The sequence below is a fragment of the Balaenoptera physalus genome (assembly GCF_965194825.1).
Source record: "Balaenoptera physalus genome assembly, chromosome: 4".
NCBI classification, from domain to species: domain Eukaryota; kingdom Metazoa; phylum Chordata; class Mammalia; order Artiodactyla; family Balaenopteridae; genus Balaenoptera; species Balaenoptera physalus.
The window spans coordinates 1,399,502-1,416,680 of NC_138891.1; the positions used below are offsets into that span (position 1 = coordinate 1,399,502).

General features: G+C 39.9%; 1 protein-coding gene across 3 annotated transcripts in view; it reads left to right on the forward strand.

The window, feature by feature from the left end:
- The first annotated feature begins 468 nt into the window (after positions 1 to 468).
- The window catches only part of TOP2B (DNA topoisomerase II beta), a 66,218-nt gene continuing 49,507 nt past the window's right edge, over positions 469 to 17,179 (forward strand). For all 3 annotated transcript variants that reach the window (XM_082460744.1, XM_082460746.1, XM_082460745.1), the window contains exon 1: positions 469 to 1,116. In XM_082460744.1, coding sequence (XP_082316870.1) covers positions 1,036 to 1,116 — 81 coding nt within the window. In that variant the 5' untranslated portion in view covers positions 469 to 1,035. The remainder of the gene's footprint in view (positions 1,117 to 17,179) is intronic.

Below are 17,179 nucleotides of genomic sequence, written 5' to 3' on the forward strand. Positions count from 1 at the left end.
TCTGCAACGTCCCGCCTGCGGTTTACAACCGCTCTTTAAAAATACTTTCCCTTTGGGACGGCGGCTCCCGGCTGCTTCCTGCCCCCTCCCCGCCCCCTCCCACGGCCCCGGGCAAGGAAGGGCCTGGGCTTCACCCTCAGGGCTAGAGTAAACGGCACGCTCGGAGGATTAAAATCGACCCAAGGCCAAGTCGACCCTTTCCTTTTGCCGCCCTCAAACGACCCTTGACTGCAGCCCCCGCTCTGCCTTCAAACGGAAAACCCTCAGACACACACGCAAACAAAAAACCCCAAGTCTTCCCTTCGGTTGCTACCCGCAATGACGTTTCCCGCTCGGGTCCCGCCCCTCCGGGGGCTTGGGAATTTGGGATTGGCCGAGAGGTTGGCCGCCGGGGCGCCGATTGGGCGCCGCGGCGTGAGTGACAGCGGGGAGGCCACCGCTCCCGCCCGCCCTCCCCCCGGCCTCCCCAGCCCTCCCCGGGGTGCGAGTGTGTGCGGTGTTATGCCGGACAGGAGGGAGGCGACCGCGGCCGCGGCGGCTCCGCTTATTGTCCCTCTCGGCGAGTGGATGTGAGGAAGTCGGGCTGCGGCGCGGCCGACACAAGCGGCTTAGGCGCCGGCGGCGGCGACCCCGCTCCCGCTCCCCGAGGGCGGCCTCCGCGGAGCCTGAGGAAGGACAGGGAGCCGCTGCGTCCCCGGCGCGTCCGGACGCCCGCGCTCGGGGCCTCGGCCGGCCCGGCGGGAAGGAAGCAGCGCCGCCGCCCACCGCCGGCCTCCACGCTTCCTGCTCCGGCGCCGCCTCCTCAGCGGCCGCGCAGGCCCGGGCGCCGCGGCCGCGCGCCTCGAGTTTGAGGGCGGCGGGCGGCGAGGCCTCCTCGGCGGGCTCGGCCGGGCGTCCGCCCCGGGGTCGGCGATGGGGCACGGGGGGCGGCGCCGCTAGGAGCGCGGCGGGCGCGCGATCGGTGCGGAGCGGCGGGGCCGGGCGGCCCGCGGGAGGCGGAGCGGCGGCCTCGGGCCGGGAGCGGAGGAGCGCGCCATGGCCAAGGCGGGCGGCGGCGGCGGCGGCGGCATCGGCATCGGCGCGGGAGCCGGCGGCCTCGGGGCGCTGACATGGGTGGTGAGTGGGGGCGGCGGGGCGGGGGTCCGGGCCGGGGCATTGTTTCCGGGCGGCGGTGGGGGGCTCCGCCCGTAGGATCCTGCTGGGGGTGGGGGAGGACAGGGGGAAATCCGGGCCCCCAGACGCGCGCCCCGTCGGGGCGCCTACCGGCTGAACCCCGCGCCCGCCCCTTTTCTTTCTTCTCCGCCTCGGTGGGGGCTCGGGCTGCGGGCGCGCAGCGTGCACTTGAAACTTTGGGGGACAGACCGTGAGCAGGATGGGGGCCCCCCCCGCTTCATCTTCTTTGCTGTTGCGCAGGCTTTGCAGGGCGGTGGGGCAGGAGATGGTGGGGATGGCAGTGGTGCGTGTGTGTCCGTGTGGGTCAGCGGTTGCTCCAAACGTGTCTTAAGAGAAGCCGGGAGAGAGGTGCGCGCCCGTGTGCGTGTGCCGTAAGTGCCACCATGTGTGACGCTCTCGCGTCTCAGGGAAGAATGGATTTGGTGAGGGATGCGGCTGCAGCCGTGTGCACTTCAGTGCCGAGGGTCTCGTTCGGTTGGAAGCGCGCTCGGGATGGCTCTTTCACAGCAGTGAATACCCTGTAGCTCGTCCGTCTGTCACAGGGGGATTATTAAAAGCGCTTACCTGCGTCAGCTTCGCGGGCGAAACGGGAGGGGGGCTGCGTGGACAGTGTCGCCGAGGTGACCCAAGTGATTTGTCCTGGAGTCAGAGCATTTCGGCGCTCGGTTCCTGCTGCTGGCAAGTAGTAGAGGAGGGAAGACCTAGAGAGATCCGATTCCCACGGCGGATCGATAATTCACCCGCATTTCACTGGCTCAGCAGAGAGTTCAGACCAGGGTCACTTCCTACACACACACACACACCGGCTCAGCCAACTGACTAGGCATCCAGGAGAAAAAAAGCCTTACATTTTCCCGGGGGACTTTGGATGCACCCTCCCTTTTCCAAAACACCCAAGGAGACTTTCATATGGGCATTTTTATTAAGTTCTTAATTGTCTTTTTGTTTGGGTGAGGTTTAGGTGAGTTGGGTAGCAGTTCCGCTGTATTGACAAGTATTCCCCGTTAAAAAAAAAAAAACAAAAAACAAAAAAACCAACTGTGTTACCGCTAACAGGAAAATATTTTAACCATTTATGTTTGCATGCCAAGATGCTTTGCAGACTAACTTGCCAGACTATCATTGTTGGATCTGTCCGAATTCTGTGTATTACTCCAATAATGTAGTAAGTAGGAACAGACCAGAGCCAGGAGAGAGAAAACGTCAGATAATAAGTTAGCCGTCTATGTGAACATGGGGGGGGGGGCGGGGGGGAGGAGGGGGAGGTTTGCATAAATGCAAAAGAAGGCCTTTACCCTCGTTACTAAAATCAAACAACTTCTGAAAATGGAGTTAGCCAGATGGTTCTCTTTCACTGTTTGGAAGTGTTGAGGCCTCATCAGTGTTTCCTCTGAGGACCTCTGATTCTCCGTAATGGTAAACATTTTGCTCCAAGATTGAATTGGTTAGCTTTAACATTTAAAAGCAATATTTTTTTTAAATTAATTTTACCTGTTACTTTTTACTTCTTTTTTTAAAAATTTTATTTATTTATTTATTTATTTATGGGTGTGTTGGGTCTTCGTTTCTGTGCGAGGGCTTTCTCTAGTTGCGGCGAGCGGGGGCCACTCTTCATCGCGGTGCGCGGGTCTCTGACTATCGCGGCCTCTCTTGTTGCGGAGCACAGGCTCCAGACGCGCAGGCTCAGCAGTTGTGGCTCACGGGCCTAGTCACTCCGCGGCATGTGGGATCTTCCCAGACCAGGGCTCGAACCCGTGTCCCCTGCATTGGCAGGCGGATTCTCAACCGCTGCGCCACCAGGGAAGCCCTAAAAGCAATATTTTTGTTTACTGTTCCTTAACTTTGTAGATAATGAAATGACCACTTTTTCTTTCAACCTCAATAGGAAATTTTTCTTTCATTTACAGAAGAAATTTCGTGAAACTTAGAGGGTGTCATTCAATATCAGAAAAATTCATTTGAAACTAAAATTGACTTACTGATTCAATATTTTCTCACTGTAAACCTATTATGGGAAATATAGTAAAATAAGAAATAAAAATCACTTAATCTTTTATTTATAAATTATATCCTCTTGTTGAATTAGAAATTTATTAAAAAGATAATCACTCCCTAAGTCCACTTTAAGATTTGATGCTTGCTTTAAATTTGTCAGGTTATATGAGCATCTTTATGTCCATAATATACACCATTGACCATAGACCATAGTTTAATTTTATGGGGGGGGGCAATATAGGGAGGTGGTTATGAGCATGGACTTTGGTATCATATTGATGTAGATTCTGATCCTGCCTAACATGTAATCACTGGGACTTTGCACAAAGGGACCTAGTCTTTCTAAGCCTGTTTCTTCATCTGTAAGATAAGGTTGCATTGATAATTAAATGAGTAATATACATAGCACATTGCTGGGCTTAATAAATGTTTGTCTTTATCGGTGAAATTCAAGAAATACACACTGAGAAGAATAAAGTTGCTTTTACATAAAATATCTTTGAGCCAGAGTGAAAGCAGATTATTCCTTTGCAAGAGTTCAGGAGTTTGTTGCGGAGGTCATCTATTTCTGAAGAGGGTTAATTTTGCCTGCTTTATTGAAACATGTCATATTGCTACCTGTTTGTGGGTAACAGGAAGAAATAAAAATTGAATTAGTCCCTGCTATCGTTCTTCTTTTTAGGGGGTGGGGGTGGGTAACGCCATGTGTTGCTGGTAGTAACTTGTGTTGGGATGTGTGCTACAGAGTAGTGTTAACATTGTCACTGCACAGAAGTTTACATTTTTGAAACCACAAAGCAAAGTGGTTTAAGATTATTAACTTCTCCTTATAATAGTGCATTGGGTTTGTGTTTGATTCGCAATATCTTAACAAGATATTTTAAAAAATTAAAAAGTGAAAAATATAAGTACTATAGTAAAACTATTTTGAGTTAAAATTGACAACAGCTATGAAAGCTTCTCTGAAGCAAGCAATTTCTTGAATTAACTTTTAGTTTGTAAAGCTTTTCTTAAAAAATATTTGTTTATTTATATTTATTTATTTTGGCCGTGCCGGGTCTTAGTTACCGTGCGTGGGATCTAGTTCCCTGACCAGTGATCTTTCCCAGCATCCCCCGCTGCACTGGGAACGCGGAGTCTTACCCACTGGACCATCGGGGAAGTCCCTGGTTTGTACAGCTTTGATTTGTAGACCCTAATAATCTATTTCATTCAGTCAGTCTTTTATCAGGTTTAAGTGGTTGCAAAAAACATTTTATTTTATTAGAGTACAGTTAATCACTATGTGAATATTGATCTTTTCCCAGTACTACTCTAATTTAGTAGATTAAGAAAAAAAAAAAAAAAGACACTGTAATGGAAAATATTAAGCCTATAAAATTATGGTGGCCAGAATGGTATAAGGACACTCCATCATCAAGCTTCAGCAGTTACAGCTCAAGGTCACCCACCTTTCCCCTCTCATTATCTTGAAGCAAAGCAAATCCACTTTATCTGTAGATATTTCAGTATTCACCTCTAAAATGTAAGTTTCTTAAATATAAAACTACTATTAACATTGGAGTTTTTTAAAAGTAAAATTCAATGAAATATAAAACATACTTTGTTTTGACTGTGAATATTTCTAATTTAGGAAACATGACTGTATATTTAAATATTATTTAAAGATTTGTATTAAAAACTTTGTTATAGTGGCTTATTATTGCAAGTCTAAACTCCTCAACCAGACTTTCAAACCACTTCTTTTATAAACTATGTGCCAATTGAAATTTATTCCATATCGTCCTCATAGTTAGATTTACCTCTTCACTTGTCCCCTGGGCATCATGTTTGTTTTTGTCACTTTGCATGCTTATCTTTCAACAGAAATGCCTCTTTCTCTTTACCAGTCTAAATCTTAATTACTCTTCAAGGCTAGCTCAGGGTCTCGCCAAACGTTTATCCTCCAGTTTATACTCATCTTTTTCTGTCACCCTTATGGATCATAAAACATAAATCTTTCCTTTTAATGTAACTTTCATGTGTGATACTTTTGTTTTAACAATTAGATTATCAACTCCTGGAGTCAGAGACCATGTATCCTTTATAGTTTTTAGCAAAGAGCTGGATACATAATCCAACCTCAGTTATTGTTAACCAGTTAGATAATTGACTAACTTCCTCAAAAGTCTTCTGTCATTCTTAGGACAAGTGGTTACATAACAATGTTCTTTAGATACATTCTCAAGTAACTAATTGCAGTTACAATGAGAACAATTTTTAGAAACTGTGCTAACTTTTCTGAATAGAAGTGGGTGTGTTCATCAGTAGTTTCAGATATGTTTAATACTTAGGTGTAGCAACAGTTGCATTTTACTAAGTACGTTAAAAAAAAAATAAGCCTCCTTTGTATTTTTAAAAATCTTAATACAAGTAGGACTCAGTTTTAAAAAAGAGGTGAGATCGGTATAATTATTCCCATTTGCAGAGAAGGAAACAGGGGCTTACAGATTAGGTAACAAACTGTTAATCACGTGACTAAGGCAAAGGTGGGATTTAAACCAGGCCTATATTCCTAACCATCATTTACACATTCTCCTGGCTTAAAGACAGTAACAACCAAAACAATTTGTCTTTTATACCGTGATATCTTTCCACTAACCTTTCTTTTACTTTCACACAAAAAGCTACGAAGTACACTTCCCTTTCAGGGTGTATGTATTTTGAATAATATTGTAAGTGTGATGCCTTTTAAGAGTATGGGCTACGAAATCACATCACCTGGTTTCATAACTCAGCTTCTTCAATACTAGCTTTGTTAGCTTACATTCTTCAGACCTCAGTTTCCTTGCTGTAAAAAGGGAGTCATTAGTAATGGTGTCTACTTCATGGAGCTTTTATGAGGAATGAGAGTACTCATATAATTCCCACAATGCTTTGCCCATGGTAAGCTCTCAGATGAGTGTACACACACACACTTGTCTTCCCCCTCTTCGTTTTTAAAAAATCAAGGGATCAGTGTTTTCACTTTTGTCTGAGAAAATTTTCTTATATTGCAAAATGATCGCCACAATAAGTCTAGTTAACATTCATCACCATACATAGTTACATATTTTTTTCTTTGTGACAAAAACTTTAAAAATCTACTCTTAACAACTTTCAGATAGACAACACGGTATTATTAACTATAGTTACCTTACTGTACATTACATCCCCAGGACTTACTTGTTTTATAACTGGAAGTTTGTGCCTTTGACCACCTTCACCTGTCTCCCCGCCTGCCCACCCCCCAACTTTGGCAACCACTGATTTGTTCTCTGTATCTATGAGTTCGGTTTTTTTGTTTTGTTTTGTTTTAGATTCCACATATAAGTATGATCTTACAGTATTTTTGTCTTTCTCTCTCTGACTTATTTCACTAAAATTATGCCCTTTAGATCTACCCATGTTGTCCCAAATGTCAAGATTTCATTCTTTTTTATGGGTGAATAATATTCCATTGTATATAAACACCACATTTTCTTTATCCGTTCATCCATTGATGGACATTTATGTTGCTTCCTTGTCTCAGCTGTTGTAAACAATGCTGCAGTGAACATGGGGATACATATATCTTTTCAAATTAGTGTTTTCATTTTCTTCGTATAAATACCCAGGAGTGGAGTTGCTGGATCATATGGTAATTCTATTTTAAATTTTTTGTGGGACTTTCATACCGTTTTAAATAGTGACTGCACCAATTTATTTATTTATTTATTTTATTTTAAAGAAAAATTTTTTAACCAGCTTTGAGATACAATTTACATACCATAAAATTCTCCCGTTTATAACATACATACAAGTCAGTAGTTTCTTTTTTTTAAATTTTTAAATTTAATTTAATTTATTTTTTTATACAGCAGGTTCTTATTAGTCATCAGTTTTATACACATCAGTGTATACATGTCAATCCCAATCGCCCAATTCATCACACCACCCCCACCACCCCCCCGCGGCTTTCCCCCCTTCGTGTCCATACGTTTGTTCTCTACATCTGGACTGCACCAATTTACAGTCCCACCAACGTACACAAGGGTTCCTTTTCTCCACATTCTGCCAATACTTGTTATTTCGATAATAACCATTCTAACAGGTGTGAGGTGATATCTCATTTTGGTTTTGGTTTGCATTTTCCTGAGATTAGTGATGGTGAGCACCTTTTCATATACCTGTTGGCCATCTGTATGTCTTCTTTGGAAAAATGTCAATTTAGATCCTCTGCCCATTTTTTAATGAATTGGTGTTTTTTGGGTTTTTTGTGTGTGTGTGTTTTGTTGTTTTTGTTGTTGTGTTTTTTTTTTTTTTTTTTGCTATTGACTTGTATGAGTTCTTTATATATTTTGGATATTACCCCTTATTAGGTATATGATTTACAAATATTTTCTCCCATTTGCTAGGTTGCCTTTTAATTTTGTTGATGGTTTCCTTTGCTGTGCAGAGCTTTTTAGTTTGTTGTAGTCCCACTTGTTTATTTTTGCTTTTGGGATCAAGTTAAAAAACAAATCATCGCTAAGACTGATGTCAAGGCGTGTACTGCTTATGTTTTCTTCTAGGAGTTTTACGGTTTCAGGTCTTACATTCAAGTCTTTAATCATTTTTAGTTAATTTTTGTGTATGGTGTAAGATAGGGGTCCAGTTTCATTCTTTTGCATGTGGCTGTCTAGTTTTCTCAACACCACTTATTGAAGAGATTGTCCTTTTCCCCTTGTATATTCTTGCATCCTTTGTGATAAAGTAATTGGCCATATACGCATGGGTTTATTTCTGTGCTCTCTGTTCTATTTCATTGATCCATGTGTCTTTTTTAAAAGACGTTCACCGTTTTGATTACTATATTACTTTGTAATATAGTTTTTTTGTTTGTTTGTTTGTTTTGGTCATGCCATGCAGCATGTGGGATCTTAGTTCCCCTGCATTGGGAGAATGGAGTCTTAACCACTGGACCACCAGGGAAGTCCCTGTAATATAGTTTTAAATTATGCCTCCAGCTTTGTTCTTCTTTCTCAAGACTGCTTTGGCAATTCAGGGTCTTTTGTGGTTCCATATCAATTTTAAGATTGTTCTATTTCTGTGAAAAATGTTGTTGGAATTTTGATAGGGATTGCATTGAATCTGCAGATTGCTCTGGGAAGTACAGACATTTTAGCAATATTAATTCTTTTAATTCATGCACATAGAATTTTTTTCCATTTATTTTTGTCTTCAATTTCTTTAATCAATGTCTTATAGATTTCAGTATACAGTTCTTTTACCTCCTTGGTTAAATTTATTCCTAGGTAGGGACTTCCCTGGTGGTCCAGTGGTTAAGACTCCATGCTCCTACTGCAGGGGGCACGGGTTCCATCCCTGGTCGGGGAACTACCATGCTGCACCATGTGGCCAAAAAAAAAAAAAATGTATTCCTAGGTATTTTAATTTTTATTGTTTTTGTTGCAATTGTAAGTGGGATTTTCTTAGTTTCTCTTTCTGATAGTTCATTGTTAGTTTACAGAAACACAACGGATTTTCGTATATTGATTTTGTATCCTGCAACTTTACTAAATTTGTTTATTCTAATAGTTTTATGGTGGAGTCTTTAGGGTTTTCTCTACATAATATCATTTCCTCTGCAATTAGTGACAATTTTACTTCTTTCTTTTTGATTTGGATGTTTTTTAGAGAAAGTATATTTTTTATTTTCACTATGGACATTTAAGCATTTCTTATGATATTAAGTATCCCTCATCTTCTACCTCTCTCCTTGTCCCTTGGTTTGGGAGGGCATTTCTGGAGGTACATTAATGGTGGGTAGATAACATGGCCCTCTCCGTGGTTATATGGGTGAAATGTGGCTGAAATGAATATCAAAGCATGGCAGCCTTGAGGGAGAAAAGAAGAGGAGGAGATATTATAAAAGGGTAATGTGGAGTCTGAGACAGTCTTTATAGAAGATAGGAAAAGAGGCTTGTTGCTAAGCTTTTGCTGGTCCCACTTTTGTTGGCTTGGTGATGGTGAGATTTCTGTGCCTGTTGTGTGGATGAGTGGCTCAGTTCCTTTTTTGCACCAACTGGCAAACCATCTCCTTTCCCCTCTTTGGCAGCAATTCATTCTTTCACAGAAAAACAAACTATGGGCGATTGTCTCAAATTGCTGTATATCAGGTGACCACTCTGTGAATGGAAGAATCTTTCTTTCTACAGAATGATCTTGGTACATACTCTTTGTGAAATTAGGAGTTTGTTTTATTGGAATGTTTTTCTTTCCTTTTCTGGTAGTTGAAGTATTCTTGATAAAGGTTGAGTCTTTGATGAATATTAAATCTATGTTCTTTTATTAGTAGTTAGCAATATTGCAAAAAAGTGCTATAAAATAGATTAATATTTTAAAATAGATTTTATGTATTGTTTTGACATTTTTGTTATAATTTAAGAATTCTCAATAATGCATTGTTTAACATGGCAGCCAGCTTTTGAACTTTAGAAAAAGTCAATTATGGCATCATCATATGTATAAATCACAAATGATAGAATTAAACTTTTTTTTAGTTACGTGGAGGATATTTATCTTAATATGGGCTTATTTTGCACTTTCATTGTCTTTAGTTTTATGTGGGGATGAAAATGTGCCCTGAGTGCTTAGATTCCAGTATAATTGGGTGCTGGCGTTATTTATTACTATAAATAGTTTGGTGCTTTGTCCACACAAAGGCAATAAAATAAATTACAGGACTTCACTGGTGGCGCAGTGGTTGAGAGTCTGCCTGCCAATGCAGGGGACACGGGTTCGAGCCCTGGTCTGGGAAGATCCCACATGCCACGGAGCAACTAGGCCCGTGAGCCACAACTGCTGAGCCTGCGCGTCTGGAGCCTGTGCCCCGCAACGGGAGGGGCCGCAATAGTGAGAGGCCCGCGCACCGTGATGAAGAGTGGTCCCCGCTTGCCACAGCTGGAGAAAGCCCTCGCACAGAAACGAAGACCCAACACAGCCAAAAATAAATAAATTAAAAAAATAAAAATAAAATAAATAAATTACAAATAAACTTAACTCATAAGATTTCAGTTCTATCAGACCTTAATGAAAATATATTCAGAATGCTCTTTGTAGTTGATTATTTTCAATGGCATACTGTTAATTTTTATTCAATGTGGAATACTTAGTGCAATTACTATAGTACAAGATACCGTATTACTATGAAGATACAAAATAAGAAAAGGTTAAATCATTTTTTTTTTTTTATCAGAAGACCCCTTGTTTTCATCGTTGAAAATGAGCATAATTCTGTTAGTCTATAGGTATCGAATGTATATCACTCTCCTTTTCATCTGTGGGCTTGAGAGTGCTTTTATAAATGTGTAGATATGAATTTGCTGGACTGTTTTTATAGAAGCTAATTTCTTGATCTCTTTTCTGAATATTATGAGCAACACTGATTGAACTGAATTTCTACTCAGAGTGACTTTCTTTTCAAGAGCTAGAGATAGTGGTAATAGTAGCTGTGGTGAAGGTGCTCAGTGAACTTTTCTCATTTAGTTTCTCTGTTCTCAGGCCAAGGTTGTTTGTATTCACACCTGTTTGTTCTAGGGATGGGGCCATCCCATTGAAGCGGGGGGAGTTGCCCTCTCTCCCCTTACCTTCAGATTTTGAGTTTTAGTGGCCTGGACAATATTCAGGGGGACACTTTCTGCTAATAAACAGGAGCTGCAAGAGACCATTAATCCAGACTTCTGTCAGAAAAGCTGACAGACCTCTCAGGGGAGAGACCCTTCTGTGTTTGCTGCCCTGAGTCAGTGCGCGGTGCAGGCTGCCCCCAGTTGAGAGTAGGAACGTGCACTCCCTGCCTTCTACGCTGCCAGGACTGCCGGCGTGTTTTGGTTTCACTGAACCTTTTTGCCTAGATTCTAGTGAGACAGTTGGGACTGCAGAAGTAGTAAGTAGGTACAAACAGTGTCTCTAAAAAAAGAAACCTTCAGTTTTATTCAGCTTATGTTCTCATATACATGGATTAATAAGCTTTTAAAATATTTTAATATATGTTCATTGTAGAAAGTTAGAAAATGTCTATCAGAAAAGAACATGAAAATATTTCTACTTCTCACAATTTTTATTTATATTCTGTTGGGTAAACAGCATTTCATATTTTTTCCTAGGCGTGTATGTATTGTGTGTAATTTTTTTCTGATGAAAATTGGCTCATATTTTTTTATATCCTTTTGTAACTTTGTTCACCAAACAGTATAGTTTTAACAACCTAATTTAAAAATACTTGATTATATATAATTTTATATAAAAGTTATAGTAAGAGAAGTTTCTAATTAACACACCTATTTTTTGGTATAGGTAATTAAAAATATTTACTCAATTAAATATCCAGGTTTAAAGGTTTATATGAAGTTTTAGAAATTATTTAATGTCATCATGGAGAGTTGATTTGAAATATCTACAGATCGTCTGTTTTATTATTGTATTCTATAAACAGTGCATAGTCCTTAAGCTTTTCATTACTTTAAATAGAATGGTACCTTTTTTTCTTTCCTCAACACCTGTCATATGACATGTAGGAAGAAATATTTTGGCATAAAATATTTTAAGTATATTGTCACACTTATTTTGTAAGTATTTATGTATTATTATATTCCTGGAAAAGATTACAAATAGTAATCTGACAAAGCCGACTACATATTACATAGTCTTTGATTTTTGAGACATTATTCTGGCAAGAATGACAACTTTCTGAACTGGATAAGGATCTGGCAGGTGCAAACCAAACATTCCCTATTCTCATGTACCAATTTGGGAGGAAGAGATGGCGACTGGTTGTAAGGGGATGTGGAAAAAGTTATAAATCCTCGAAAAAGGAGTGAGGTGGGGCTCTACCCTGTTTTCCATACCAGTGTGCCACTTTAGCTCAGTGTTAACTCGTCAGGGCTAAATGCAGAAGTCTCTGCTGGAGTCTGATCTTAAAAATGTTTTCTCTGTGGTGGGATTTGTTTTGGAGGAGTAGCCTGGGATAGGAAAGCCTTTACTCGCATGGTTACTATAAGTTCCTGAGCTTTATGCGACAATTGCCGAGTTCTAAGTTAATGGTGAGAGGTTGCTGTTACCCACCTTGGAATGCATAGCATTTATCATCCTTAAGCACCTTCCTGAAGGATGAGATCTTAGTCATTATGAGCGTTGTTCTAGCTATTCTGAGGACCCATTTAAAAAAAATCAGTTATGTTTTTATTATTAGATTTGTTTCTATAAATTATCTCATCTCAAAAAGCAAGGGACATGATTAGAAATTTGGAGACGATCTGGCATTTTAAAAATACAGTTCATTTTTCTGGCCAGCAGGTTTGTCATGTAATTAGCTTGACAGAAATAGAATATGAAGACTTTATGAAACAGAATTTTCTTATGTCCAAAGCTATTTTTAATTGACTGGGCAGTGTTAATGGGTAACCTTATAAATGAAAGAATGTATAAGAAAATCTCTTTAATTTTATGTAAAATTTATGGCATTGGAAGATTGTAATTGATGTTTGAATTTCCGTAGGTTTTATCTGTTAAAATTCTTGTCTTGCTTTAGACTACTCAGAAGTTATGTATTTTGATTTTTTAAACATACATTTGACATGTTTTTAAAAATAATAACTTTAAAGATGATGGTATGGCTATGCCTAGGTCTTGAAGTGGTATGTTGCTTGTTCAAATGCACAAAATATCTCTGCCCCCCATTGTTTGTCTTCTGATTGTTTCATTTCTCCTAAAATTCAAATACCTATGAAAATATCTTACTGTGTCTTATATTTGAGTTATTTTTGGGCTCTGAAAAAACGGCCATCATAATAACTTTCTCTTAGTGAGATGTCTTAGTTGTCAGCATTAGGGAATCCCAGAAGGAGAGAGATGTGTTCTCTGTTGCTATTAAGAAGACAGGGAAGTCTCCAGACCCTGGGAATTTTTGTTTGGGATCCTTATCTCTGTAGGAGTTAGAATTAGGATCACAACTTCTGCCTCCTTGGAATTAGCCGAGAAACTGGAATTATAGGGTGCCTCAGCAATGGGCCATTAGTGCTGGTATGTAAGGAATTATTGGCATGGCCTACAAAAGTGTGACGTTTGAGATGTCATAAAACCATGCTTGGTATTCTCAGCCCTGTCAGTATATGCTAACTACATAGGTTACCATCTTGTGCAGGTTATTTTTGCCCACTCTTTACTATAGTCTCCAGTAGCTTAATGGCAAAGACTTACATCTGGAAGTTTTGGGGAGACCTGCAGCCAGCCAGGTTCAGTCGTTGTCAACCTATAACCTGATAAGAATTCACATTCCTTGGAAAGTTTTGAAGACTACAAAAATTAACCTGATGTCTTACAGAATTGTGAAATATTTCTTTCTTTTTTTTTTCCATTGCAAATATTTATTTCCATTATGAGATCTGCAGAGGCGTAATACTGTTAAAATGAGAATAGTTTCTGAACCGTATACTTTTTTTTTTTTAACATCTTTATTGGAGTATAACTGCTTTACAATTGTGTGTTAGTTTCTGCTTTGTAACAAAGTGAATCAGCTATACATAAACGTATATCGCCATATCCCCTCCCTTTTGCGTCTCCCTCCCTCCCACGCTCCCTGTCCCACCCCTCTAGGTGGTCACAAAGCACCAAGCTGATCTCCCTGTGCTATGTGGCTGCTTCCCACTAGCTATCTGTTTTTCATTTGGTAGTGTATATATGTCCATGCCACTCTCTCACTTCGTCCCAGCTTACCCTTCCCCCTCCCTGTGTCCTCAAGTCCATTCTCTAGTAGGTCTGCATCTTTATTCCTGTCCTGCCCCTAGGTTCTTCATGACCTTTTTTTCTTTTTTAGATTCCATATATATGTGTTAGCATACAGTATTTGTTTTTCTCTTTCTGACTTACTCCACTCTGTATGACAGACTCTAGGTCCATCCACCTCACTACAAATATCTCCATTTCGTTTCTTTTTATGGCTCAGTAATATTCCATTGTATATATGTGCCACATCTTCTTCATCCATTCATCTGTCGTTGGACACTTAGGTTGCTTCCATGACCTGGCTATTGTAAATAGAACTGCAGTGAACATTGTGGTACATGACTCTTTTTGAATTATGGTTTTCTGAGAGTGTATGCCCAGTAGTTGGATTGCTGGGTCGTATGGTAGCTCTATTTTTAGTTTTTTAAGGAACCTCCATACTGTTCTCCATAGTGGCTGTATCAATTTACATTCCCACCAACAGTGCAAGAGGGTTCCCTTTTCTCCACACCCTCTCCAGCATTTATTGTTTCTAGATTTTTTGATGATGGCCATTCTGACCGGTGTGAGGTGATATCTCATTGTAGTTTTGATTTGCATTTCTCTAATGATTAATGATGTTGAGCATTCTTTCATGTATTTGTTGGCAATCTGTATGTCTTCTTTGGCGAAATGTCTATTTAGGTCTTCTGCCCATTTTTGGATTGGGTTGTTTGTTTTTTTGATATTGAGCTGCATGAGCTGTGTGTATATTTTGGAGATTAATCCTTTGTCAGTTGCTTCATTTACCAATATTTTCTCCCATTCTGAGGGTTGTCTTTTCGTCTTGTTTATGGTTTCCTTTGCTGTGCAAAAGCTTTTAAGTGTCATTAGGTCCCGTTTATTTATTTTTGTTTTTATTTCCATTTCTCTAGGAGGTGGGTCAAAAAGTAGCTTGCTGTGATTTATGTCATAGAGTGTTCTGCCTATGTTTTCCTCTAAGATTTATAGTGTCTGGCCTTACATTTAGGTCTTTAATCCATTTTGAGTTTATTTTTGTGTATGGTGTTAGGGAGTGTTCTAATTTCATTCTTTTACATGTAGCAGCACCACTTATTGAAGAGGCTGCCTTTTCTCCATTGTATATTCTTGCCTCCTTTATCAAAGATAAGGTGACCATATGTGTGTGGGTTTATCTCTGGGCTTTCTATCCTGTTCCATTGATCTATACTTCTGTTTTTATGCCACTACCATACTGTCTTGATTACTGTAGCTTTGTAGTATAGTCTGAAGTCCAGGAGCCTGATTCCTCCAGCTCCGTTTCTCTTTCTCAAGATTGCTTTGACTATTTGGGGTCTTTTGTGTTTCCATACAAATTGTGAAATTTTTTGTTCTAGTTCTGTGAAAAATGCCAGTGGTAGTTTGATAGGGATTGCACTGAATCCATCTGTTGGTATCATCTTTAATTTCTTTCATCAGTGTCTTATAATTTTCTGCATACAGGTCTTTTGTCTCCTTAGGTAGGTTTATTCCTAGGTGTTTTATTCTTGTTTTTGTAATGGTAAATGGGAGTGTTTCCTTAATTTCACTTTCAGATTTTTCATCATTAGTATATAGGAATGCAAGAGATTTCTGTGCATTAATTTTGTATCCTGCTACTTTACCAAATTCTTTGATTAGCTCTAGTAGTTTTCTGGTAGCATCTTTAGGATTCTCTATGTATAGTATCATGTCATCTGCAAGCAGTGACAGCTTTACTTCTTGTTTTCTGATTTGGATTCCTTTTATTTATTTTTCTTCTCTGATTGCTGTGGCTAAAACTTCCAAAACAATGTTCAGTAACAGTGGTGAGAGTGGGCAACCTTGTCCTGTTCCTGATCTTAGTGGAAATGGTTTTAGTTTTTCACCTTTGAGAATGATGTTGGCTGTGGGTTTGTCATATATGGCCTTTGTTATGTTGAGGTAAGTTCCCTCTACGCCTACTTTCTTGAGGGTGTTTATCATAAATGGGTGTTGAATTTTGTTGAAAGCTTTTTCTGCATCTATTGAGATGTTCATATGGTTTTTATTCTTCAGTTTGTTAATATGGTATATGATATTGATTGATTTGCATATATTGAAGAATCCTTGCATTCCTGGGATAAATCCCACTTGATCATGGTGTATGATCCTTTTAATGTGCTGTTGGATTCTGTTTGCTGGTATTTTGTGGAGGATTTTTGCATCTATGTTCATCAGTGATATTGGCCTGTAGTTTTCTTTCTTTGTGACATCTTTGTCTGGTTTTGGTATCAGGGTGATCGTGGCCTCGTAGAATGAGTTTGGGAGTGTTCTTCCCTCTGCTATATTTTGGAAGAGTTTGAGAAGGGTAGGTGTTAACTCTTCTCTAAATGTTTGATAGAATTCGCCTGTGAAGCCATCTGGTCCTGGGCTTTAGTTGTCAGAAGATTTTTAATCACAGTTTCAATTTCAGTGCTTGTGATTGGTCTGTTTATGTTTTCTATTTCTTCCTGTTTCAATCTTGGAAGGCTGTGCTTTTCTAAGCATTTGTCCATGTCTTCCAGGTTGTTCATTTTATTGGCATATAGTTGCTTGTAGTAATCTCTCACAATCCTTTGTATTTCTGCAGTGTCAGTTGTTACTTCTCCTTTTTCATTTCTGATTGTTGATTTGAGTCTTCTCCCTTTTTTTCTTGATGAGTCTGGCTAATGGTTTATCAATTTTGTTTATCTTCTCAAAGAACCAGCTTTTAGTTTTATTGATCTTTGCTATTGTTTTCTTTGTTTCTATTTCATTTATTTCTGATCTGATCTTTATGATTTCTTTCCTTCTGCTAACTTTGGGGTTTTTTTGTTCTTCTTTCTCTGATTGCTTTAGGTGTAAGGTTAGGTTGTTTATTTGAGATGTTTCTTGTTTCTTAAGGTAGGATTGTATTGCTATAAACTTCCCCCTTAGAACTGCTTTTGCTGCATCCCATAGGTTTTGGGTCATCATGTTTTCATTGTCATTTGTTTCTAGGTATTTTTTGATTTCCTCTTTGATTTCTTCAGTGATCTCTTGGTTATTAAATAGTGTATTGTTTAGCCTCCATGTGTTTCTATTTTTTACAGATTTTTTCCTGTAATTGATATCTAGTCTCATAGCATTGTGGTCGGAAAAGATACTTGATACGATTTCAATTTTCTTAAATTTACCAAGGCTTGATTTGTGACCCAAGATATGATGTATCCTGGAGAATGTTCCATGAGCACTTGAGAAGAAAGTGTATTCT